The sequence below is a fragment of the Callospermophilus lateralis genome, chromosome 17 (genome assembly GCF_048772815.1).
Source record: "Callospermophilus lateralis isolate mCalLat2 chromosome 17, mCalLat2.hap1, whole genome shotgun sequence".
NCBI lineage: Eukaryota > Metazoa > Chordata > Mammalia > Rodentia > Sciuridae > Callospermophilus > Callospermophilus lateralis.
The window spans coordinates 45,793,928-45,818,663 of NC_135321.1; the positions used below are offsets into that span (position 1 = coordinate 45,793,928).

Consider the following 24,736-nt stretch of genomic DNA (forward strand, 5'->3'; position numbering starts at 1 on the left):
CCTGCCCCCAGGGACATATTTCTTCCAACTACACCCCACCTCTTACAATTTCCACCACTGCCAATAGTCCATTCCTTTACGAACCTATCAATGGATTAATCCATTGATGATATCAGAGCCGCAGCTTTCATGAGCCAATCACTTCCCCCAAAGCCCCACCTCCCACTTGCTGCACTGGGATCAAGCCTTCAACACATTAGTCTTTGGCTGACATTCAAGACCCAGACAATAATAGGCAGTCTCATGCTGCAGACTCTCCATCCCTAATCAGCCACAGGAGAACAGGCCTGAGACATCTCCTTACCAAGAAAAAAGAGTCCTTACAGCCTGTGCCGGGCTTGTTACCTCACAGGGGAATGTCTGTCCCTGTAGTGATGGGGCACCTGGCCAACCCCACTACTCTATCTGTACCCACAGGAAGGGGAGAGGATCCTACTGCTACATCACAGAGGGCTGTGTGCAGACTAACTGCCTTTCATTGGCTTCTTGGAGAGACCCACTGGCTATAGGGGTCACTGTCCACCACTGAAGCAGATCTTGTTCTGTCTCTCTGTGAGGAAGGTGATGTTCCATCCAGGGTTTCACTGTGCTGTTTTCCTTGGTGACCCCAATACCAAGATGTAGTGGGTAGGAGTGTTCAGACTTCTACTCCTGATGATAGGAAACAGGTGACACTTGCTTGATAGATATTTTCAATCATCCTAAGGTTGTAAAATGCAGAATGGGTAAGTTCATTTTGATATTTATTCAACAAACGTTTTTATACAAAGCTGGTGAGACAGCACAGTAGGGGGTGCAGGGGCACCCTTGGATTAGCCTGAGTTCAAATCCCTGTGGTCACAAACAAGTTTCTTACCCACTATGAGCCTGCTTCATCATTAATAGCTTTTATATAAGGTTGGAATGAGAATGAAATTCAGGGACACATCTTAGTACATAGTGGACCTTAGTCCACATGGATTAAGTTCCCAGTTCTTTGTTCAGCCATTCTCACCTTGTATCAGAATACTTCCAATGGAAACTAAGAAAGAAACAAACTTCAAGTGACTTAAACAAGAAGATATCCAGGGGTTAGACATCATAGGGCCTTAGTGACAGCATCTATCTGCTCTGCCATCAGAGTTTCCCTCTTGGTCACAAAATGGTTGCAGCAAAACCAGGCATTGTTGTATCCACAAAGGGCCTGTGTTTATCTTAAAAGCAAGGAAACTTTTCTCAGAAGCTCCAAGAACACCTCCTTTCATGTCTCAGAAAGCATAATTTGTCAGATGTCCTCACCTAATCCAGGCACTGTCACCAGCCTAGACTACAGACCTTCAGACAGAACAAGAGACTGCTGTTCTCCCCTTTTAGTCTGCTTTCTGTTACTATAACAAAATACCCGAGACCAAGTAATTTGTAAAAAATAGAAATTTATTTAGTTCATAGTTCTGGAGGCTGGAAAATCCAAGAGCACAGAACCAACACCTGCTCAATATCTGGGGAGGGCTTTTTTGCTGCATCATAATGTGGCAGAGGGTATCGTATAGCAAGATAGGGCAAGTGTGCTAACCCAGGTCCTTCTTCCTCTTCTTATAAAGATATTAATGTCATCATTAATATCACGATATTAATATCATGAGGGGACTCCACCCTCATGACCTCATCAGATCCTAATTACCTCCCAAAGATCTCACTTCCAAATACCATTAACATATGAATCTGAAGACTAAGTTTCCAACACATGAACTTTGCAGGGGACACTTCAACCCCTCTTAAACACATCTCTATAATGCCAACTTTGCAAAGTATGGTAGATTCCTGGCAAAACTGGCCTTTGGATAGGGAGAAGGAAAGGAGAAATGGACATGGGGTCCGTTACTCAACACTGGCTCTCTCTGCTGCAGGAAGCCTCATCTAGTGTAAAGTCCAACATGTAAGGAGAGATTGAGAGATGGGGGGTGGAAAAGTGGACAGGAAATGTAGACAGATAAGATTCCAGGATGGACTCTGAGTTGGGAATTGAAGGGCTCAGGAGACCAGCTTGACCTGCTTCAGAATTCTGGGTAAAGCAAGGTCTGCCTTAACTGAGACAGTGCAAAATTGAGGCCAAACACACTATGGTCTGTGCTGGTGTGAACAGAAGGTAACAATGACCATGGCCTCATTTGAGATGAACACAGATGCCCAGGCATTTGAGCAGTGGTATGAGTCTGTGCACAGAGGTGGTGAACCTTCTGACTGTGTAGAAGTGGACAGCACAGTCTTTGACTGAATCAGCAGTTCTTAAGTTTTGACCACTACCATATCTCCAACTGGAAACGAGACCCTCAGGAAAGTAAAAGACACGGAAGGCACAGGGTTTGGCCTTGACAAATTTGAACTCTGCTAGAGGAATCAAAAGTAAGGGAAGGTAGCCGGGCACAGCGGCACACGTCTGTAATCCCAGCGGCTGAGGAGGCCAAGACAGGAGGATTTCGAATTCAAAGCTAGCCTCAGCAAAAAGCAAGGCACTAAACAACTCAGTGAGACCCTGTCTCTAAATAAAATACAAAATAGGGCTGGGGATGTGGCTCAGTGGTTGAGTGCCCCTGAGTTCAATCACTGAGCACACCATCCCCCCTAAAAAAAAAAAAAAAAGGGAAAGAAAATTGAAATCAAGATCAGACCCTTTGGAATCAAGGGCTGAGGGATGTGGTGCAGGGTGGTCTATGGCAGGAGGTTGGCTAAGTTGGAGAGAGATGGGAGGGTGGAGGGGAGAAAGGAGAGCTCCATCTGTGGATTAGTACCTTGGGTAGGTCTGGATTTTATTTAGGGCAGACAGAAGAGAGGAGAGAGTTGAGAGCCATTAGGAGTGAGAGAGCAGATAATATGGAGAGGATGAGGCAGAGGCTCTCTGGAGGTGGGAGGAATTATTTGAATGTGGAAAGTAGATCATTTAAATTTCCTTTCCTGTTAGGCCCAGCGGTCACTGATAAATTTTGGAAGAGTGAGCCATTTTAGAAAGAGTGGCCTGGTAGTGACCAAGCAGGTTTTGTTCTTTTGGGGGGCTGTTTTGATTTAGATAGGCTTAGCCGGGTTTGTGGGATGGTGTATTAGGCACCTGGAGACTGGCAAGAATCCCATCAGCCAGTTGTGTGGGCCTGTGGATTAGGCACAGTCTTTCCAGAGACTGACAAGAATCCTATCAGCACCCTGGCCAGAGACTCTGCCAAAAACAACTCTGAGCAGCAAGTGTGGAAGTAGAAAGGAAAAGGGCTTTGAAGTCAGATAGAATTAATTAAAGGTCTAGGTTCATCTGTCATTAGTAAATTACTCCATCTCTCAGAACCTTAGTCTTTTAATCTGTGGAATGGGTATAATACTCACCTTGTAGGATTTTCATTAAAAAAATAAAGCTGATACCTAGAAAACATTCAAAATATTAGTTTATCAAAACTACTAAAGTAAAACCTCTGATACTTGATCTTACGTAACATTGTTTTATGGCAACTTAAAAATTGTCTTGTCTATAGATACCCAAGGGAAAAGTTTTGAGTCTTTCTTGACTTAAAACTTGAACTTTTCTACAAAATTTCAGGATGTTTTTATTTTAAAATTGCTTTAAACACAAAGTAATACGATTTAGGGGATAAACATCACATTTTCATTATTAAGTTTTATTTGTCATAGTCTTAAAACTTTTTATCTTCATAAGTATTTTTAAATTTACATATTTTATTGACGCATTATAGTTGTACATAATGGTAGAATCTGTTGTTATATATCTGTGCATGCACACAACATAACAATATTATTTGGTCAATATCATTCTCCAGTATTTCCCCTTTCCCTCTCTTCTTCCTACCCCTCCCATTCCTTTTCTCCTTCAATTTTCATGAGAGTTTTTTAACTTTTATGTTAAAAACTTCTTCCAAATTCAGTTAGGAAGCAGGAGGCACAAACAGGCGAGTGAGATAATAACTAAGTGGATTCCTATTGCTTGAGGAGATAAGACATTCACTTTTTCACCTTAGCAGTTGAGTTTTCTTAACAGGCTTATTATTGCCTTCTATACTTAAAATTTTGAGCAAAACATACATGACCCTCCCATTGTTAATTCCTGCAAACCAACCCTGAGCAGCCAGCGGTATGGCTTAGGAAATGAACCACTCTTCAGTACTCCAAAATGACATTGAAGTATTGAAGGCTTATTCCCTGGTGGTGTGCTCCTGCAATCCCAGCTGCTGGGGAGACTGCAACGGGAGGATTGCTTGAGCCCAGGAGTTCCAGAGCAGCCTGAGCAACATAGCAAAATGGTGTTTCAAAAACAAAACCAAATAGGCTTGTTTCCCAGGTCTTTTCCCCACAAGGAAAAATAAATAAATAAAATCAGCTTCTTAGAAATTTAGAAAAGAGAAAAACACTGAGAAAGACAAAAATTAAAATGAAAATAACTATTTGAAATAGCGGTGGGATGGCAAGTGAATTTTTTTTTCTCGTTCTTCATTTACATCATTATAACATTTGTATTTTAATGAAGATCAAAGTATTATGAGGCTCTTTTCCTGTGTGTGTGTGTGTGTGTGTGTGTGTGTGAGAGAGAGAGAGAGAGAGAGACAGAGAGAGAGAGACAGACAGACAGACATTGTGTAAGGACTGTATATGTGCAATGTGATGTGGAGAATGTTGTGTGTGTGTGAAACCGTCTGTGTGGGATACGCAGAGTGTGCACAATGTACGTGGAGTTTGGAAAGTATTGGGTATGTGTGTGTGTCAGACAGCAGATGTGTATGAGTGTGTAAACCTGAGTGTGAAGAGCTTTGTGTGTGGAAACTGAGTGTATGCTGAGTTTGCCCTTATGAATGGGGTGAGGGTGTGTAAGGAATGTGGGTGTGTGAACGTGAGTGTGGAGTTGTGTGTGACCTTAGGTGTGTGGAACATGGTGACTGCACAGTGTGTGGAGTTGGGAGAGTATGCGGTGAGTGTGTAAGTGTGGGTGTATGAACAGGGGTGTGAGGGTGTCGTGTGTCCAGAGTGCGGAAAGTATGCACAGTGCCCTCTGAGTTTGGAATATGCGGCCGTGTGTGCACGCGCAGCGTGGAGTGTGCAACGCGGCATCCTGTGCGCAGTGCGCGCGCACGAGCGGAGCGCATCGCAGGGCCCAGGACGGGCGGCCGAGGCGCGCTGCCTCCCCGCCCTCGGCGGCCTGAGCACCCGGCGGGCGGCTCAGTGTGCGGCCGCGGCAGTCCGGCCCGGCGGCGGGAGCGCGCGGCGCCGTGGGGGCCGCCCCTCTGCGGATCGCGGAGGGAGAGGGGAAGGACGGGGAGATCCCGGCGCCCCAGCGCTCGGGCTCTTGCCGGTCGCGGACATGTGCAAGATGTCCTTCAAGGTGAGCGACGCGGGCTCCGGGAGGGGGAGCTCCGACCCAGCGGCCGACCCCACCGAGGCGGAGCCAGCACCCGGTGCCCTCCAGAGCCGCCGCCACTCGGCCCGCAGGTGGGGTAGGGCGCTGCCCCTGGCCCCTGGCTGCCCGCCAGGAAGAAAGAGGTGGGGCTGAGGCTTGTCCTGTGGGTTTGTGGTTTGCTTGTCTGCTTTGCTGGAAAGGCTTTCTGCACTTATGGTTGCAGGTCAGGTGAGCTGGGCGGTGGTGACTGTCGCCGGGGTAACAGGTCGCGGGTGGAGGCGGGGAAGAAGCAGGCGGCCAGCGCTTTCCTGCAGCTGCAGGATTCTTTGAACCCGAATCTCTGCGTCCTTCAGCTCTCGCTGCTGTCTCCTTCTCAGAATACTTTTTCTGGACACTGCAGCCGAATGTCCAGCACTGAGAGGAGCTGCAATTGATGACCAAGCTTCTGTGTCCCAAAAGAGTCTTGTCTTAGAAGAGTTTATTAAAATCATCCTATTTATTCCCACATTTGAGGCTGAGAGTGGAATTAAATGGTTTGCATGGAGACAAACCTTTTTAATAAGGTTTTAATAAAAATATTAATAGTTAACATGGATTGAGCATTTAAAATATACCAGGCTGAACCAGTCTTCAGGAAGGCCTATAAGATGGTGCTCTTTGTGACCCAACTGTTTTTAAAAACAAGGAGACTAAGGTATAGAAAAGTGAAATAACTCTCCTAACATCTTGCAGCTGTAAAGTTTATTGTGTTGAGTCTGAAACTGGAGTGTCTGACTCTGAAGCCAATGTAGTCCTATCTCTAACAATAGCTCATGGAAGCCCAGGAATGACGTGGCAACATTAGCATGTTAGAAAGATCACTGGCTACAGCAGAGAAGAGCATGGCACTGGGAGGCCAATCAGGAGGATGTTGTGGTCATCTCAAGAAATGGTACTGGATCAGGGCATAATAGGCAATGAGGATAGAAGGAGACAGAGGTGAATGACTCAAAATTTATTTAATTCAGTAATTGATCTTATTCGCTGAATAGAGAAGGCAGGAGAGGTTTAAAACATGAAACTTTTGGTTTGGAACAAAGTTTGAGGATAGATGGGAATCCAAGCAGCTGTGTTGATTAGCTGACCGGGAACTCAGGGAAAAAAAATCTAGGCAGCAGATGGAGATGAGATTTCAGAGTCAGCAGCATTAAGAGGTAATTGAGCTCATGGGAATGAAGTGATTACCTGGTAATGAAGACAAAAATCTTGAAGATCAAAATTTAAGAATGAGCAGAGTAAGAGAAATCCAATGAGAAACAGCAGCAAGAGATGAATGAGAAAAATCAGAAGCACACTGTCACTTAAACCAAGTATCTTTAGTCTTTAAATAAAGATGAAGAAGATCTTAGTGTTCAAGGCCACAGTGAACTCAAGCTAAGAGTGCAAAAGTAACAGAACAGCCACCCATGACCTTGCCAAGAACAGTTTCAAAAATGCTAGTTTCCGGAGCCAGATTGAAACAGCTTGAAAAGAGAATGGGTGGAAACCTCAAGTGTAGGGAACATTTTCAAGACATTGTGCAAGAAATGGGATTTTTATTTTATTTTATTTTAAAGTATTGGTTACAGTGGGGAACCAGAATTGACCAAGGGTTTATTGGCTTTATAGCAGTAGAAACTTGAACATCTTTAAATGCTGATTGACAACTCTACAATAAAAAGATAATTTGGAAATGGGCAAGGATATAAATAGATATTTCTCTCACGAAGATGTACAGATAGATGGTCAATAAGCATCTAAAACAATGCGCAACATCATTAGCCATCAGTGAGATGCAAATCAAAACCATGATAGGAAACTACTTTACCCCCACTAGGATGACTAATCAGCAAAACAGACAATGACAAGTACTGGCAAGGATGGGGAGAAATTGGAACCCTCATACATTACTGATAGGAATGTAAAATGTTGCAGTCGTTCAAAGAAAAAAAAAAGTCGATCTGTCTTCAGAAGTTTAAAACAAGTTACAAATGACCCAGCAATTCCACTGCTAGTTATATACGCAGGAAAAATAAAAACATATGTTCACACAAAAACTTGTATGCAAATTCATAACCATATTATTAATGGTTATGAATCAAAAGTGGAAACAAATTGAATGTCAATCAACTGGTGATATATTATGTATTGCAAATAAGGTAGATTGGTGGACTTAAACCACAAGTATTTCCCTTGATGCTACAGGCTGGAAAGTCCAAGATCAAGTTTCCTGCAGATTTGGTGTCTGGTGCAGACCTTTTGCTGGCTTGCAGATTTTTACCTGCTCCCTGTTTCTTAACATGATTAAGAGACAAAACTGAGGTGTCTCTTTCTCTTCTTGTAAGGGCACTAATCCCATCAGGGGCTCCACCCGTGGGACCTCATCAAAACATGATCAACTCCCAAAGACCCTAATGCCATCACATTGGGGATCAGGACTTTAACGCACAGATTTAGTAATGACACAAGAGAACAGATGTCTCTAGAAAAGGAGGATTGTCTCTAGAAAAGGAATATTGGCTGGGGGTCCAATATTTATAAAAGGACTGTTTCAGGGGCCAGACTGAAGGCAAAGCCAGAGTGGACCTGCACAATTTCATGCCAGTTTTCCCTGTGCTTGGGTATTTCCCTCATTTTACAAGGGTATGAGCCAAAGGCATGTTGCCCAAGATAGACAACTGTGCTCTCTGCATCTCAATGGCTTGTGGGTATTTCCTTTAAGATTCAGTATTCCCTCTTTAAGTCCCTATCTCAGGAGGAGGACATAAACATTCAATCTATAACATTTCCTGGCCTCCAAGATTGTCCAATAAATTGTCTCCAGTAAATGTTCCTGTAGTTTTTTCCTCTGAGCTATATTTATTTATTATAATTCATTGCATAAATTAATGGGTTTCACTCTGACATTTCCAGGCATAGACATTTCATGCTTTGATCATGTCCATCCTCCCTTCTATGTCCTTGAGCCCTTCCCTCTCTCACTCTCCTTAACCCTCTTTTACTTTCTGTGCTTTTTTTCTTTCTAGTCTTCACATATGAGAGAAAATATGTAATACTTTCTCAGTCTGCCTTATTTCACTTAACACGATGTTCTCCACTTTCATCCATTTTTCCTGAAAAATGGCATAATTTTATTCTCTATGTCTGAATAATACTGCATTGTGTATATATACTATATTTTCTTTATCCATTCATCTGTTGTTGGACACCTAGGCTGATTCCATGTCTTGGCTATCTATGTTCTTTTTGCATGCAAAATATATTGCATTTTATGCAAAATAAAAAGCCTTTATTTATTCAACTCTAAAGTTGAAGTGTCATCTAAATTTCATATCAGATATGGGTGACACTTGAGGTGACACTTGAGGTATGATTGATTCATCCTGAGGCAGATTTTCCTCCAGCTGTGAGCTTGTGAAAGCAAACAAGTTATGTGCTTACAAAATACAATGTTGAGACAGACATCTCCAAAACGGAGAACTGGGAGGAAGAAAGGGTGATGGGTTCCAAGCAGGTGTACAACCTAGCATGGCAAATGCCATTAGATTTTAAGGGTGGAGAGTAATGCTGTTGGGTTTGATGCTCTGCCTTCTGGGCTGACTGGGGCAGGGATCATGCCCTCAAGACGCTGACAGTTAGAGCTTCCACATATAAATTTGGAAGGGACACAAACAAGGTATATCCATACCATGAAATGTCCTTCAGCCATAAAAAGGATGAAGCACAAATACACGCTACAACATAGATGAACCCTGAAAGTAGTATGTAGAGTGAAGGAAGAGCAGACTGTATGATTCCATTTATATGAAATGTCCAAAATAGGCAAATCCATACAGACAGAAAATAGGTTAGTGGTTGTCAGGGACTGGGGGAGAGGAGGAGATGGGAAATGATTGCTAATGGGTGTGAGGCTTCTTTGGGGGTGATGAAATACTCTAGATAGTGCTGAATATACCCAAATATATATATACCCAATATGCCTCATGAATATACCCAAATCCACCAGATTGTATGTTTTGAAAAGATGAATTGGGTGCTATGTGAGTTATCTCTCGATGAAAAAGCATTTTAAAATGATGACAGGGTGTGCTAGACGGCTTGGAGTAGAGGGAATATTGGGCTGAGTGACTGAATTCCTGGGGCAGGGGCGCAGCAGCCCAGCAGGGGTCCCTTGGCTGGAGGAATGGGCTGGGAAGGTGGGGACCTCTCCCATTGGGATAAAAGGAAAGGAAATGAAGTTGAACAACTGTGTCTTGTAAAGGGAAGGCCAGGATGAGGTCAGGATTTGGGGTGAGTAGAAAGGAAGCTGCCCAACTTCACACCAAACTTGATTATGTGACAACTACCAGCTGAGGTGGAGTAAAGGCTGAGAGGTGGGGTGGCCTGACTTTTGAAGGAGCAGAGATTTATTCACTTGAATGGACCACAGTGGTCTGGAAGCCAGGTAGGCCTGTTTCCCACTCCAGTGCTGGTGTGGGAGAGGGCCCTGTTTCCACCAGGAGGGGGTGCTGGGAAAGTTGAGGCAGAGAGAGGAACACCCTGTGCTAGGTTGAGGAGGAAGAGGAGCTGATTTACCATGGAGTGGAGTTCCAGAGGCACAGAGGGAGGGTTTGCAGGGGAAGGGACCCGAGTCTCTGGCCAGTCTACAACTTAGCACTCTCTTGGCCACTCTCAAACATATCACATATTAAAATGCATCCACAGAGCACAATATATAGAGACTTTTATTATAAAAGTTTTGAAGGGAATTTCATTATATTGCTTATTAAACTGTTTAGCTATCAATTTACCTTTAGACCATGACTTTTCTGAAATTGTCATCTATGGTCAGTAGCTCTTGTGCAGTGAGAAAAATCAAACCTACAAATTATTTTCACATGTCATCAGTATTTCATGAATACTGGGGCTGGGGTTGTGGATCAGAGGCAGAGCACTCTCATAGCACGTGCAAAGCACTCAGTTGGATCCTCAGCACCACATAAGAATAAATAAATAAAATAAAGGTCCAACTACAACTAAAAAAAATTTTTTAAATATTTAATGAATACTAAATTTAGCTATTAATAAAGTTAACAAGATGTTATATTTTATAGCTATTTAATTGCATGTTTATCAATTTTTATTTGGGAGCCATGGATTAACTTTTTATTTTTGTAGCCACCCCCCCATAAAAGTCTTCTAAGCTCCAGGTTCTGAATCTTCAAAGCCTACCTGTAAAATGGCCCAGCATTGTTGGATGAGTCTGTGGGGGAATAAACAGCATTAGTCTCCTCTTGATTTAGAAGCACCCCAGGTGGGGCCATTTGCATCTGAACCCCAGGAGCCTCTGTGCATCTACTTTTTTTTAGTACTAGGGATTGAACTCAGGGGCATTTTACCCCTGAGCCACATCCCCAGTCCTTTTTATTTTTTATTTAGAAACAGGGTGTCACTAAGTTGCTTAGGGCCTTGCTAAGTTGCTGAGGCTGGCTATGAACTTGCAATCCTCTTACCTCAGCTTCTAAAGCTGCTTGGATTGCGGGCATGCACCACTGCACCTGTGAGCAGTCACCTTTTCTTTGGTTGTAGGGCAGTGCCTTAACTGAGCTTCATCCCTGGTCCTTTAGCAGTCTCTTCTCCCTGGTATCAGTGTTCCTCCAGTAATCTTCCTTTCACAGTCAGCAATTCCTGATTTATTCCAGTTGAGGAAATAGGTACCTGTGTGTTCCAATTTATTTTTTTTAACCAAACACAAACTCAGAGTGCAAATCTGAGCTTTTTTGTGTAATAAAGTTCATGGATTTCAGTGTATTGACTCTCAACTTTATAACAAGTATTTTAACTGCTCAGACTGAAGTTGTTCTTCAGGACTGAAGGTGCCAAAAGCCTAACACAGTTGGGGAGGAAGGGGGTTACCATAAGAGGCGAGGTCCATTGCTAGATTAAAAAAAAAATCTAGGTCTTTTTTGAGCTCCTCTTAGCCAAGAAAGTAAAACATCTCACTGCCTGGTGTCATGCCTGAGCTGGAATATACAAACCTGTATCCTTCATCCCTGTCTTGAGAGTGTGTAAATTATAATCAACTCCACTTCATCAATCAGTTTAAATCATTTAGATGAGCCACAGGAAAATAAATTTTAAAAACCATATTCTTTTGTGTGTGTGTGTGTATGTGTGTGTGTGTCCGTGTGTGTGTCTGTGTGTGTGTATACATACCTCTTTTTTGGGGGGTGGTTACGGAGGATTGAACCCCAGACCTCCAGCATGTTAGGCAATCTCTCCACCATTGAGCCGCATCCCCAACAAAAGCATATTCTTTTTTTAACAGCTTTGATAAATCACATACTAATTTATCCATTTAAAGTATTCGTTTCAGTGATTTGTAGTAAATTCAGAGTTGTGCAACCGTCAGCACAATCAATTTTAGAACATTTTAATCACACCCAAGGGAAAACTCATGCCCATTAGCCATCACCATTACTCCAAACCTCCCAGCTTTAGGCAACAGCTAATCTCCTTTCTTTCTCTAGAGATTTGCCTATACTCGATATATATGATTTTTTTTAAATTTTTTAATTTGTTTTACCAGACTTTATACTTGGTCTTGAGTTCTAAGTCTGGAGATGCTCGACTTAACATGGGCCTACCTCCAAGGCAGAATGCCCAGGGCAGAGCACTTACTTTTTCTCTTCAGTTCCCTATTGTTCCAGTATAATAATATTGTTATATTTGTGTATATAATAGCATAATAATATTATTATATTTGTGTATATAATAATATTATTATACTTGAACAATAGGGAACTGAATAACACTGACAACTCTGGGTTTAGACTTAATGCTTATTAAGTATTAAAAAAATTTCAAATACTTAGCTCAGAGTGGGACAATGGATATTCTTAGCCAGTGACATCTCAAAAACATTCTTCTGCACACGGCTTCTCAATTTATTGTTACATACTTATTTTATATAACCTCTAATATCCCAGAAATCCATTTATTTAATATACTTGATAATCTCTTGATTAAATCACTGAGTGCTCAGTTGAAGCCCACATTACTCTAAACCCTTTTTTAAAACAATACTTAGAAAATGTGTGCCCCCCACTTGGCTTTTCATTGGAGTTGCAGTTCTGTATAAATCAGTCTCCCTTCTGTGTTTCTGCCTCCCTTCCTTCCCTTACTTAACTTCTGGTAATGTGTCATGAGCCACACATTAGCCAAAATCCTGGCAGTAAAGGTTGGGGGATCGGTGCGGGGGGGGGGGGGGGGGGAGATGTGCAGAGAAAGAAGAACATTTGACAGATTCAGAGCTTTATACTCAAATCCTCAGGATGTTTGAGGCAAGCTTTCAGACTCTGCACCCAAACAGACTTGGGTTCAAATCCTGGCTATGTTACTTCCTCACTGTGTGGCCCTGAATAATTTATTCTGTGCTTCAGTTTTCTCATCACGAAATGGGAATTATTTATACTACCAGCTCATGGAGCCATTTGGGGAAATAAGTGAGTGAAAGCAGTTAAAAAGCTTAGCACACTGCCTGACATAGAGCAGGATGTCAGCCTTTGTTTTTGTGGGCATTACTCATAATTTTCAACCAGCAAACCTGAGGAAGGCCCACTGGCCTTATTGTAAAGATTAAAAGAATCAAAACGGCATCTTTGAAAAAGTGCTAAGCATTTTCATCTGCATCAACGTTTTTTTAATTTATTTTTTACAGAAATGTATTGGAAATTATGGGGAAATGTTACTTGTATGGAAGGCACTTCTAAGAAAGTAAAGCAGAACTGGAATTCTGTTTAAAAGCTAAGTGAGGGTAGAGATTAAGCTATTTGTTTTAAAAAGGGTTTAGAGTTATGTGGGCTTAAATTACACACTCATTAATTTAATCAAGAGAATATCAGCTTTATTAAATAAATGGATTTCTGAGATGTTAGAGGTTATATAAAATAAAACCGTAACAATGGATGCAGAAGCCCGGTGCAGGATATTTTTTGAGATGTCATTGGCTAGTCTAATCCATTGTCCCACTCTGTGATAAGTATTTGAAATTGTTTAAATGCTTAATAAACATTAAGCCTAAACCCAGGGTTGCAAGTATTATTATACTTGAACAATAGGAAACTGAAGAGAAAAAGTAAGTGCTCTGCCCTGAACATTCTGCCTTAGAGGTAGGCCCATATAAGTCTAGCATCTCCAAACTCAGAACTCAAGACCAAGTATAGAGACTGGTTAAAATCACCTATATCGAGAACAGTTCAGATCTCTAGAAAAATAAAAGAGATTTGTGGAAGTTGGCAAGTCCAAGATTGACGGGCAGAGTGGGGACACTGGGGAGGACGCATCTTCTCTTTTAAGGGGTAAAGGACTTGCCCCTGTCCCTCTTTACACCATTTATAATTGTGTGCCTATTATATCCAGAGAAGACTGGGAAGTTATCCAGGGAATGTGACTTGTGTAGACCCCCAAAGAGAAGGAAAGTTGAGGGACTTTCCATCTTGGCAGGAAAGGATCTTGGAATGGAGGACAGGAAGGAGGTCATCAGAGGTCATTTGCTTTCTACAGAAGAATTCCCTGGAGGCAGCACAGGGTGATGATTAGCAAGGCAGCCTCAAGCAGCAGACTGCCTGGCACACTGAGGCCTGACTCACTATTTCTCACCCCTCACCTGTAAAATGGGATAGTAATAGTACCCACTTCCCTGAGCTATGGTGAGGATTAAATGAGGAAGTCTCTACAGAAGATGTACCACGTGGTACCGAGTAAGCACTTCATAAGCATCAGCTCAAGATTCTTGACCCTAGTAAAAGTGTGGTCACAGTGCCATGGGACCACATGCCCATCTCTTTGTTAGACATTCCCCCAGGGGAACTTGGAAGTCAGCACATTCAAAGCCAAGACCATCACTTTTTCCGAAATCCCTCCAATGGCATTTCTGACCCTTGTGGCACCATAATCAGCCTGGCACTGAAACCAGAAACCTGGGAGTCAGTTCACTCTCCTCATCTCTCTTTTCATGCACACACCTTCGCAGACCAAGACCATTCCATTGAGCTCTTTAAAATGTCCCCAGTCTGCCTCGCCCTCCCATTCCCACTGTCATTGCCCTGTTTGGGCCTTATATTGTTTGACACATCTATGCAGTTGACTCCTAACTCTGCAGACACCAATGTCAGGCTGGCTCCAAACCTCAGTCCTCGCCCCTGAGTCAGGGAGACCTTTCTGAAACACAAGACTGATGGTATCTCTCACAGATGTGTCCTTGGCTCCCCAAGGCCCACCAGGATACAGTCCAACTTCAGTGGTATGGTACCACAGAACCCACAAAATCTGCCCTGCTCCGATCCTGCTATCCAGTTGTGCCCTCTCTCCCTCACACCCTTCACTCCATCCCTGCTGAGTATGTGGCAGTCCCCAGGAAGCTGGGGCAAGCCTCAGTGTCTGTGCTTCCCTACGCCCTGTGCGCGGGATGCTCCGTACCCTTTGTGCACCCAGGGCCCTACCTAGCTTTTCAGAACTCATCATAAGGCTTTGTTCTGCTGGGAACTATCCCTGGCGCCCTCTCAGAATTGACCATCTCTGGTTTGTGCTGTTATCACAAGCCACTGCTTTTCTCCTTTGGTGCCTACAATAACTTTCCATGCCTGCCGACATGACTTATCTTCCTGTTATACCATAAAGCCTGTGTGGACAGAGATCAAAGTTGATATATACCTCTAGCCCTAGCCCCTGGCCAGTCCACACACTAGTGACCAAGTCAACACATCACCTCGACCAGGATTGTAAAGAGCTGTGAGGACTGTGCCTTTATAACTACCATTTCTTGAGTGGGCACTAAGTGGGTTTATGTGTTTTTTCCCATTTAATCCCCCAACAATACATGACAGAGGTATTATCTGCATTTTACTGGGGCCTCTAGAAGTTAAGTAACTTGCCCAAGGTCACAGATCTAAGAAGCAGTCTGGACTTGAACACAGCTCCTTCTTTCCCCAAATCAACTCCACTGCCATCCCTCCACCTCAATAATTCCAGCCCTTAAGGAAGAGCAAACTAGTTGCAGCTTTTCAAAAAATCAGTTTCTAGAATTTTATGGGAAACCAGATGCCCAGTCCAGCAGGAAGGGAATCTCCAAGTCTATTCTAGAGAGTAGAAAGTCCTGGATGGAGAGCTTCCCATGACAGAAGATACTGGCTGTTCAGAGATGGTCTATCAAAGGCATGTTTGAGGCTAGAATAGAACCACAGCGTCACTGAAAGTGAATTTCCATTTATCTCTCTCATGTTTGCACATTTTAGGAAAAGTCAGTAGAGCTGTTCCATGGTGTATATTAAATTCTCTTTCTAATTCACCCTCCCAGATTTCACTTGGGCCTTGTATTATATTTCATTATTTATTATACAGTTCAGCCCTGCCTTGCCATTGCTTCACCCTGTTACTAACAACTATCCCAGGTTAGACTCCGCCTGGTGCAAAGGCAGCAAGCTCTGAGGGTCAAGGCCACAGTTGCAATTTGGCCTGAGAACTTCATCTAGTACAGCAAAAATACCTACCCAGAAAGGTAGATTGTTAGCCTGGAATTTGAAGTGTTTTTCTTTTCCCCCTCCCAAATGAGCCAGGAGGAAACTATTCAAAGTATGTTTGTGATCTGGTTATCACTCCCCAGCTTGCCCTTCTCATCCAGATATGCACAAGAGCAGCGGTTGGGCAGGTGCTGAAGGACTTCTGAAATGAAATCCTCACACCAAGCAATGTTGTCATCACTCTGCTGTCCCTGTGCCTTCATTTTAGATAGCTTCCTTGATAGCTGAAATTATGGGCGTTTTCTTTTTAGCATCATGAATTATTTTATTTTATATAATACAGTAGTCCCTCTTTATCCATAGGGAATGCTTCTTGAGACTCCTAGTAGATAGATGCCTGAAACCACAAATATCCCCAACACTATCAATGTTCTGTTTTTTCTAAACATACAAGCCTGTGGCAGTTTAATTTATCAATTTGGCAGAGCAAAAGAGTAACAATAAAACTAAGGATAAAATAGGACAATTATAACAATATACTGTAATAAAATTGCCAGAATCATGATTCTTGCACTTTGAGACCATTATTAAGTAACATAAGGGTAACTGGACACAAGCACCATTGATAGGAGAAAATTCTTTTTCCCAAGCTTCCTTGTTCTCATCTGAAACCTCTGGCATGTTCCAGCTACAGCACAGAAAATTAGACAGAGGAAAGTGAGGGGTTTATTCAAATAACTGGAGTAGGAAAACATTGAGAACATAGAAAAATTACCAATAAACTCCCGAGAGATGTCAGAATGGGGAGAAATTGTGCTCTGCTGAGCAGGGAAGAGACTTGCAATGTTACAGAGAGGAAATGGCATTTGAACAGAACCTTGGCCCTGAAGGATGGGGGAAAGTTCATTTCAAGCGAAGAGGAAATTGTGTAAACAAAGACACAACAGAGGCAGGAAAGTGAGGACATTGGTGGGAACCGGGGTATTAATAGTGCTGTATTGTCAACAACAGTGCCCTGAAGACAACTTTGTGGCTCATGTGTCTGGCACCAAAAACGTACATCCCACAACCAAGTATTTTACAATCTCCCCCCCCCCCCCCGCCCAGGGAGCATCTTTCAAATGATATAACAGACCTGGAGATTCTCTCTTTTGAATGGTATTGTCTAGATGCATAGAAGCAGTCATGTTCCCTAATGTTGATTTTAAGGTTCTGGTTGGTTTTGCTCTTGCAGAAGGAAACTCCACTTGCTAACGCTGCATTCTGGGCAGCAAGGAGAGGAAACCTGGCCCTGCTGAAGCTGCTGTTGAACAGCGGTCGAGTGGATGTGGACTGCAGAGACAGTGTACGGAGGGACTCGGTATCTGCATGCCCAGAGCACCCTTTTCCACCCTGCAGGCACGACAGCATCTCACCAATACAGTTCCCTTTACAATGTTGACTTACTTGCTTATGTGTTTGCTTGCTTTATCCTTTTCAAAAAGTGCTGTGTGTAGTGGTGATCTTAAAAACACACGGGCAAAGTCAGAAAGGAAACAGTTGCATGCACACAGTGGAGGACAGCCACCAGAAGGTTGAAAAGGCACAGGAAGCAGAACTGGCAGGTTCCAAGAAAAAAAGACTGTTGAGTAAAAAAATTCACTTTAAAAAAAATGAGATAATTTAGAGCACACATGGGTTGTTGTGGATGTGGGAGTTGATTTTCTACAAAACTGAGAAAACTGAGACATTGAAGCCTCCACCCAGCCTCCTATCATTTCTTCACCATTCGTAAACAAAAAGACATTAACTGTCAAGTAAGAAGGGGAAATAAAAATAGATACTAGGCCTACTGGCAGGTCCCATCTAGAGAGCCCTTTCCCTCCTCCACTAGAGGCCATGATTTCTTCTGTTCTCAGCAGGACCTCTCTACATCTCTGGGGACAAAAAGCATCTCAGATGAGAAGATGATTTTAGAACTTTAGTCAAAATGCTTTCAAAGGAACCTTATTGTTTTTCTGCAAACAGGGGATGCCATTACACAAATTTATTGCACAAATTTGGTAAATGAGGTCTACCACCAGCCCAAGTGTTTGCTCCAGTTGGCCCACGGGGGATCAGGGCAGGAGAGTGGGCACCATCATATCCACTCCGTACCCTTTTCTGCCTGGCTCCATGTTCCAGAGTCTGAACCATATGAACTGCCCTCCTTCTCTCTGGCCTCTGGTTGGTTTTGGCCAATGGAAGCACCAGCAAGAGACAGAGGCTGGGAGGAGAGAGGGCTGGGGAGCCCAGGGCCCTCCCTGTTCTGTCTGGCAGTGATGCTCTTACTGTGTGCATCCTGGGAGCCGGGCTCTTCCCCTTTTACCTCTGGCCTAGCTGGTCATGGAACCCCACTGTTACTAGCTTCCAGAACTACACTGTTCTTTATAGCCTTTAACACCCAGGCCACAGTGCACACACACTCTCTCTCTCTATATATATTTTTTTTCTTTTTTCTTAATTGATTTTATTTTTTAAATACATACAGCAGCAGAATGTATTACAATTCTTATTACACATATAGAGCACAATTTTTCATATTTCTGTATATAAAGTATGTTCATGCCAATTCATGCCTTTATACATGTACTTTGTTTTTTTGCTTTTTAGGTTTTTTGCATTACAGTTCTTATTACCCATATATACCACAGCTTTATAAATAGTCTCTTTATTAAACTTCTTTCCAATTATCCTAATTTGAATGTGCCATCTGTTCCTTGCCAGAACCCAGGCTGACATAGGGTTCTGGGAATCTGTGAACTGACCATCCTGTTCTTACTTGGATCTCACAGGGCTAGGTCATACCCGACTCTGTCCAACACAATGGGATAGGCCAGTTATTGTGGCCTCAACCACTAACCACTTTGATGACCACTTTCTCTGTTTTTCTTCAAATTATTCCTATTCACATGCCCCATGACTTCCTCCTGACTTTTGGCTTCTCAAGGCCAGTCTGCTGCACCCCACACTCTCCCCCTTGCAGGCACTCTAAGTCATCTGTCCTGTCACCTTCCTTCCAACAGAGCTTATGCTTTGTTCCTGTCTGTCTATTGGGTGACCACCAGCTATTTTGGCCACAAAGTTTGCTTTCATGGATAGATATTAATAGGTTTGTAGATGGCCTCTTCTTGTCTAAATTAAAAAGCCACTGGGGGAAAAAAGTAAAAGGCCATTTCATCAGGCTGGACGCAGTGGCACACACCTATAATCCCAGCAACAGCTCGGGAGGCTGAGAAGGGAGGATTACGAGTTCAAAGCCAGCCTCCGCAAAAGCGAGGGGCTAAGCAACTCAGTGAGACTCTGTCTCTAAATAAAATACAAAATAGGGCTGGGATGTGGCTCAGTGGTTGAGTACCCCTGAATAAATCCCTGGAACTCCCCCACCCCCGACCAAAAAAAAAAAAGCCATTTTATCAGATTTCCAGAGAGATGATTCCTTAACCCAAGGAGCATGCTAAATGGTGGTCATTTCAGACGTAGTATTATTTTGAAAGGGCCTCTCAGGTTGGTGGTGACTGAGAGCCAGGAGATATGTGGAAATAGTACAGGCTTTTGTTTCTCTTGGAATGTCGCTGGCTGGGCTGCTGCTTCCTTCACAGGCCATCTGAGCACAGATTCCAGGTTCCAGGATGATCTCTTGCGATGATTGATATCTAGGCGAGTACTTTACTGGCTTACGGGGCCAGCCCCAGGATCACCTAGGAGGCCTGTGAGAGCCATTAGAAAGCAAGGAGAATGGGGCTGGCGTTGTGGCTCAGGGGTAGGGCACTTGTCTAGCATGTGTGAGGCACTGGGTTTGATTCTCAGCACCACATAAAAATAAATAAATAAAATAAAGGTCCATCAACAACTGAAAAAAAATTTTTTTTTTAATAGAAAACGAAAGAAAGCAAGGAGAGGCCCACAGGACTTTCTTCATTGTCCTTAATCTGAAGTGTGACAATGTTCAGATTTTTCTAACAAACAGCATTGTAAAAAACAAATATTTTTCTCTCTGAGCCACCTACTGTACACCAGAAACTTTGGTTTGCTAACACTGATTCACCTTTGATTCCTAAATGTTTTCTTTTAGCCTTTTTAGATGTATAAATGTATGTGTTTCGTTGTCTTTTGATTTTGGACTTCACTATATTTATATACAATTATATTTGCTTGCTCTGTTCAGAACCAGTTAGGTTTTTTAAAAATGCATTTTAACATGAGTCAATGACATGAAGCAATCTTCATCTTTAGAAAATTAAAATCAGTCAAGCCAATGAATGTTAAATATGTAAAATATTTTATTCTCTTTATTCTCGTTCTCCATTGATCCATTCTGACTTTTTCTCAGTTGACCATGATATAGAATTGAAATACAATCTACAAAGAAGTATTATTGTTATTTGTTTGAATCCTCTTTTAAAAAAAAAAATGAACCTAACATTTTTTATTCTTTTTCAAATAACAAAATTAAGTGCTTTTGTACTTTCTTTAGATCACAATTAATTTTTATTCTGAGACCAGTGTGACACATGATTTTTTAAAAAAATGTCTCTCCTCTCACATAAAAGGGTATATTCGATATATTCATAGCTTGTCTAGTGTAAGACCTTTTTTTTTTTTTTTTTTTTTTGCAGGTGGTACTGAGGATGGAACCCAGAGCCTCATGCATGATAGGCAAGCACTCTACCATTGAGCTACATCCCCAGTTCATAGCTCTAGTTAAGTTGGCTTTAAACTAAGTGTCTTAGTCCATTTGGACTGTTATAACAAAATACTTAAGACTGGGTATTTTTTAAACAACAGAAAGTTAATCCTCACAGTTCTGGATGCTGGGAAAACCAAGGTCAAGGCACCGGAAGATTTGGTGTCAGCTGAAAACTGACCCTCTGTTCATGGATGGTGACTTATTGATCTTTCTCACCAGTGGAAAGAGGAAAGATGTCCCTTCAACTTCTTATTTAGGGAGCGGGGGCCAGGAGAGTAGGGATTGAACTCAGGGGAACTCTGCCACTGAGCCATATCCCCAGTCCTATTTTGTATTTTATTTAAAGCCAGGGTCTCACTGAGTAGCTTAATACCTCGCTTTTGCTTAGGCTGGCTTTGAACTCGTGATCCTCCTGCCTCAGCCTCCTGAGCTGCTGGGATTACAGGCGTGTGCCACCTCGCCTGGTTTCAACTTCAGGGTACTCATGAAGATAAAATTCTCTTGACTTAATCACTTCCTCCAAAGCCCTACCTCTTAATACCACCACAATGGGCACTCCAACATGAATTTTGGAACCACACATTTCAGACTATAGTATGAAGGGTTCTCCTATCTGCTGTCTAGATTAAATATTCTTCACATTCAAGAGGATGTGGGAGGCTGGAGTTGCAGCTCAGTAGTAGGGTACTTGCCTACATGTGTGAAGCACTGAGTTCTATCCTCAACACCACATAAAAATAAATAAATAAATAAATGTATAAAAAATACAATGACATTATTTTTAAAAATGGGGGAAGTTGGTAATACCAAGCTTGCCACTAATGATCTGGAGAATATAAAGGAAGGAGCTCAAATGAATATGGATGATACAGCTTTTATGCAGCCTCATACCCAAATTCCAGGCATAGTCACGTGGGATAGAAGTATCATTGAGCACTACCATGAAGCCATTAGCTTTTCTTGACTCTATGTACTTTCCACGTGAAGCAAACAAGACTTTCCCAAAACTAACATGGCCATTGATAGATGTCAACAAAAGCTAGGTGATGGCCTAAGATTTACTGAACTTTTATCATAATATCTTTTAATATCTAATACTTTCTTAACTAATAATCTAATAGTATGAAACTCGTTGACTAACTAATCTTCTTTACTAATTTAATTAGATTCCTTTTTATTCCCCCTTTTAACTGACAAATAGAATGATAGTTTTAAAGGTTTAATAATGTGTCCAAGTTCATACTGTCAGTGACCAGTCAACCATACTGGTTCCCACGCATGGAAATAGCACAGAGACTAAAATTCACTCAATTACTAAGCATACCTAGTAAGCTGTCCTGTGCAGACTGTCCTTCTTGTCATCCATTCCTGGGAGGCAGGTTGCTAAATATGAGAAGGAGGTGGTTAATATTACAGTTTCAAGCCCTTGAAAACAATTGCAAATTAAACTACAAAACTCCACTTTAACCAGACAGGTGCGTATCATACCTCAAATCCTTAAATCTTTTTTTCTCTTTTTTTCTTAAGCACATGCTTTTCTGCTAAACTATCTCACAGCCCCCAGCCCTTGAATCAAGAGACCTCAATTTAAGATGCAATAAATGAGTCCCAGTGGTGTAAGCAACTTGTCCCAGGTTGTGCTATTGTTTGATGACACAGGCAGACTTGGTCCCTTCAACCCCTGATTTTCAATTCTGAAGTCTCAACGCATTCATCTTTATCTGAATCATTATGAAGTTAAAGATTGCTAAATACAAGTTTAAACTTTTTAATTAAAATAAATATTATTTTAAAAAATTTAAGAAGAATTCTAAGTTCAGAAAATCAACTGGTACTGTTTAACCGGTTTTTGCATTTGGCTCAGGAATAATTTAATGTAAATCATAAGTTGAGAGCAATTGTATCACTGATGCCTTAAAATACAATGACCATGGTTCACTTGGACTCTGTTTCTGAAATTAATAGAAGTAAGTGAATTCATAAACCTCAGCATTGTCACTTTGCTTTCTCCCATCTAGACTGTGTTATAGGATGATTCATGAGGCATTTTGATCACTGCAGGAAATTTTGCACTTGGATTTGTTCTGTATAGAGCTGATATCTCTGTGGTCTCTTCTCCAGGATCCCTCTCTCTGACTTAACGAGGGCCTAACTGTTCATCTGTCTCTCCTTCATCCAGCATGGCACCACCCTCCTCATGGTGGCCTCCTACGCTGGCCATATTGACTGCGTAAGGGAACTGGTTCTGCAAGGAGCAGATATCAACCTCCAGAGAGAGGTAGGTCAGGTTATGCATTTGAATAAAAATGACCAAGCCAAGAGATCTGAAGTCATTCTAATAATGAATTGTAAAGAGGACAAGAGTCTTTATTGCTTTTCTACTACGTTAAAGTTCATTGTAGAATTTGTTGTGCCTTAAATAAGGTTGAGGAACAGACTGTCACTGGACATGTCTGAGATAATTTTAAGAATCCGTTTTGTGTTGCTCTAATAATACCTGAAGCTGAGTACTTTATAAAGAAAAGAGGTTTATTTAGCTTGCTGTTTTGTAGGTTGAAAGTCCAACATTGGTCATGGCAGTATTACAACATGGTGGGGAAGAAGATGGGAAATAAAAATGGCTGCATGCAGAAGAAACAAAGCACATGGGGTGGCCTTGCTTTATAACACTCCACTTTTACAAGACTCACTCACTCTCTGAGACCAACATTAATCGTTTCCAGATTCTACCCACCAATGACTTAATTGCTTTCCGTTAGGCTCTACCTCTCTCAGGTCCCACTGCCTCAACACTGCCACACTAGAGCACAAACTTCCAGTGGATGAAACTTTGGAGGACACGCTGAAACCACATCAAATGCATAGCACGCAGTAACCAAATCTCCTGCCACGTTTCTTAAACATTAACACATTTTGTCTCATGCATAAATCAGTTCTTCCTTCTTCTCTTGGCATAGATGCTATAGCATGTATAGGATTTTCCTAGAGGTGTTTTTAGTCACCAATCTATTCATAATGAAACTTGCTTGCTCTCCATCATCCTCACCAAACCATCTCTTCAAAGGACTTTTCTGTCTGGCCATGTATTAAATAAGCTTTCCCCCAAAAAGCCATGTGGGTGAGTGTTGAACTAAAATGTGAGCCGGTGCCCACACTTCCTTCAGGGTAAGCTTCGGAGTTTGGTTTTGCCAGAGGATCCATTTTTGGTCTAATCTAGAAATGAGTAGGAAGGCTGAGATATTTTAACATACTTTGAGATTCCAGTCCTAGGAGCTTCCATATATTTCTAAGCTGACCTAAGATCTGGTAAAACAACCTTTATGGAGATGTGTACTCTGGAGATCTGAGAGTGAATCTGACCTCTCAGTTCACACTGACTCAGACCTGAGGTGGGCATCCTGGGCAAGCTCCAAAGCCAGCACTTGGTTTTCCTAGATCGGGGCTTATCTCAAGATCTGCCTTGCAGTTGTTTCAGAAAGATAGCTCATCAACCAAAGCCTCACAAAGCCAATGTAACCCATCCTTCCAGTCTAGACCACCACCCCTAAGTGGAGCAAGTTAGGACACAATCAGGCAGGTCTCTGGGCTATGTCAAGAATTCCAAAGTACATCCAGTAGTCCTTCCTGTCACTCTCTGGGGGTTGGAGGCCTTGGCTGTAGATCATGAAAGAACAATGTGTGACTGACAGTTCCTGGAATCTAGTTCCCCATAGACCTTGTTCAGCAAGGCTGGCCTATTAAAAGGGGCAGTGTAAAGAGACCACAGCAAGTTCAGTCAATCTTCCCACAACCAGGTTCTTTTGAACGATTTCCATAACAATAGATCATTGTTTTAGGTCATTTTTCACATCAGCACTTTGTTTCTTTCTGGGATGAAACTCTTTGGATCCATTTAGAATTATAGTTTAAAATTACCATCATCATTTGTATTCTTCCTTTCTGTTTTATGGTCCTTGTTTATTATAACTTTAAAGCAAAGACATTTTCTCTAAAGAAAACAATGTGGTCCAGATCTGCTTACTCAAAAACCGTATCCCAAAGAGCAGGTCCAACATGCACAAAAGTCTGTTTAGAACAACTGAGAAAAGCAAGGAGAGAGAAGCATTTGATTTCTAGCATGGATGGTTTTTATGGTTTTATATTAAT

The 24,736-nt window shown here is 42.1% G+C and overlaps 1 protein-coding gene across 2 annotated transcripts in view; it reads left to right on the top strand.

Moving 5' to 3' along the window:
* Positions 1 to 5,155: 5,155 nt before the first annotated feature.
* The window catches only part of Ankrd29 (ankyrin repeat domain 29), a 46,803-nt gene continuing 27,222 nt past the window's right edge, over positions 5,156 to 24,736 (top strand). Inside the window, exons 1-3 of one of the 2 annotated variants that reach the window (XM_076836855.2) lie at positions 5,156 to 5,350; positions 17,117 to 17,227; positions 22,770 to 22,868. In XM_076836855.2, the coding sequence (XP_076692970.1) occupies positions 5,330 to 5,350; positions 17,117 to 17,227; positions 22,770 to 22,868 (231 nt within the window). In that variant the 5' untranslated portion in view covers positions 5,156 to 5,329. The remainder of the gene's footprint in view (positions 5,351 to 17,116; positions 17,228 to 22,769; positions 22,869 to 24,736) is intronic. The other variant, XM_076836856.2, reaches the window with a different exon arrangement.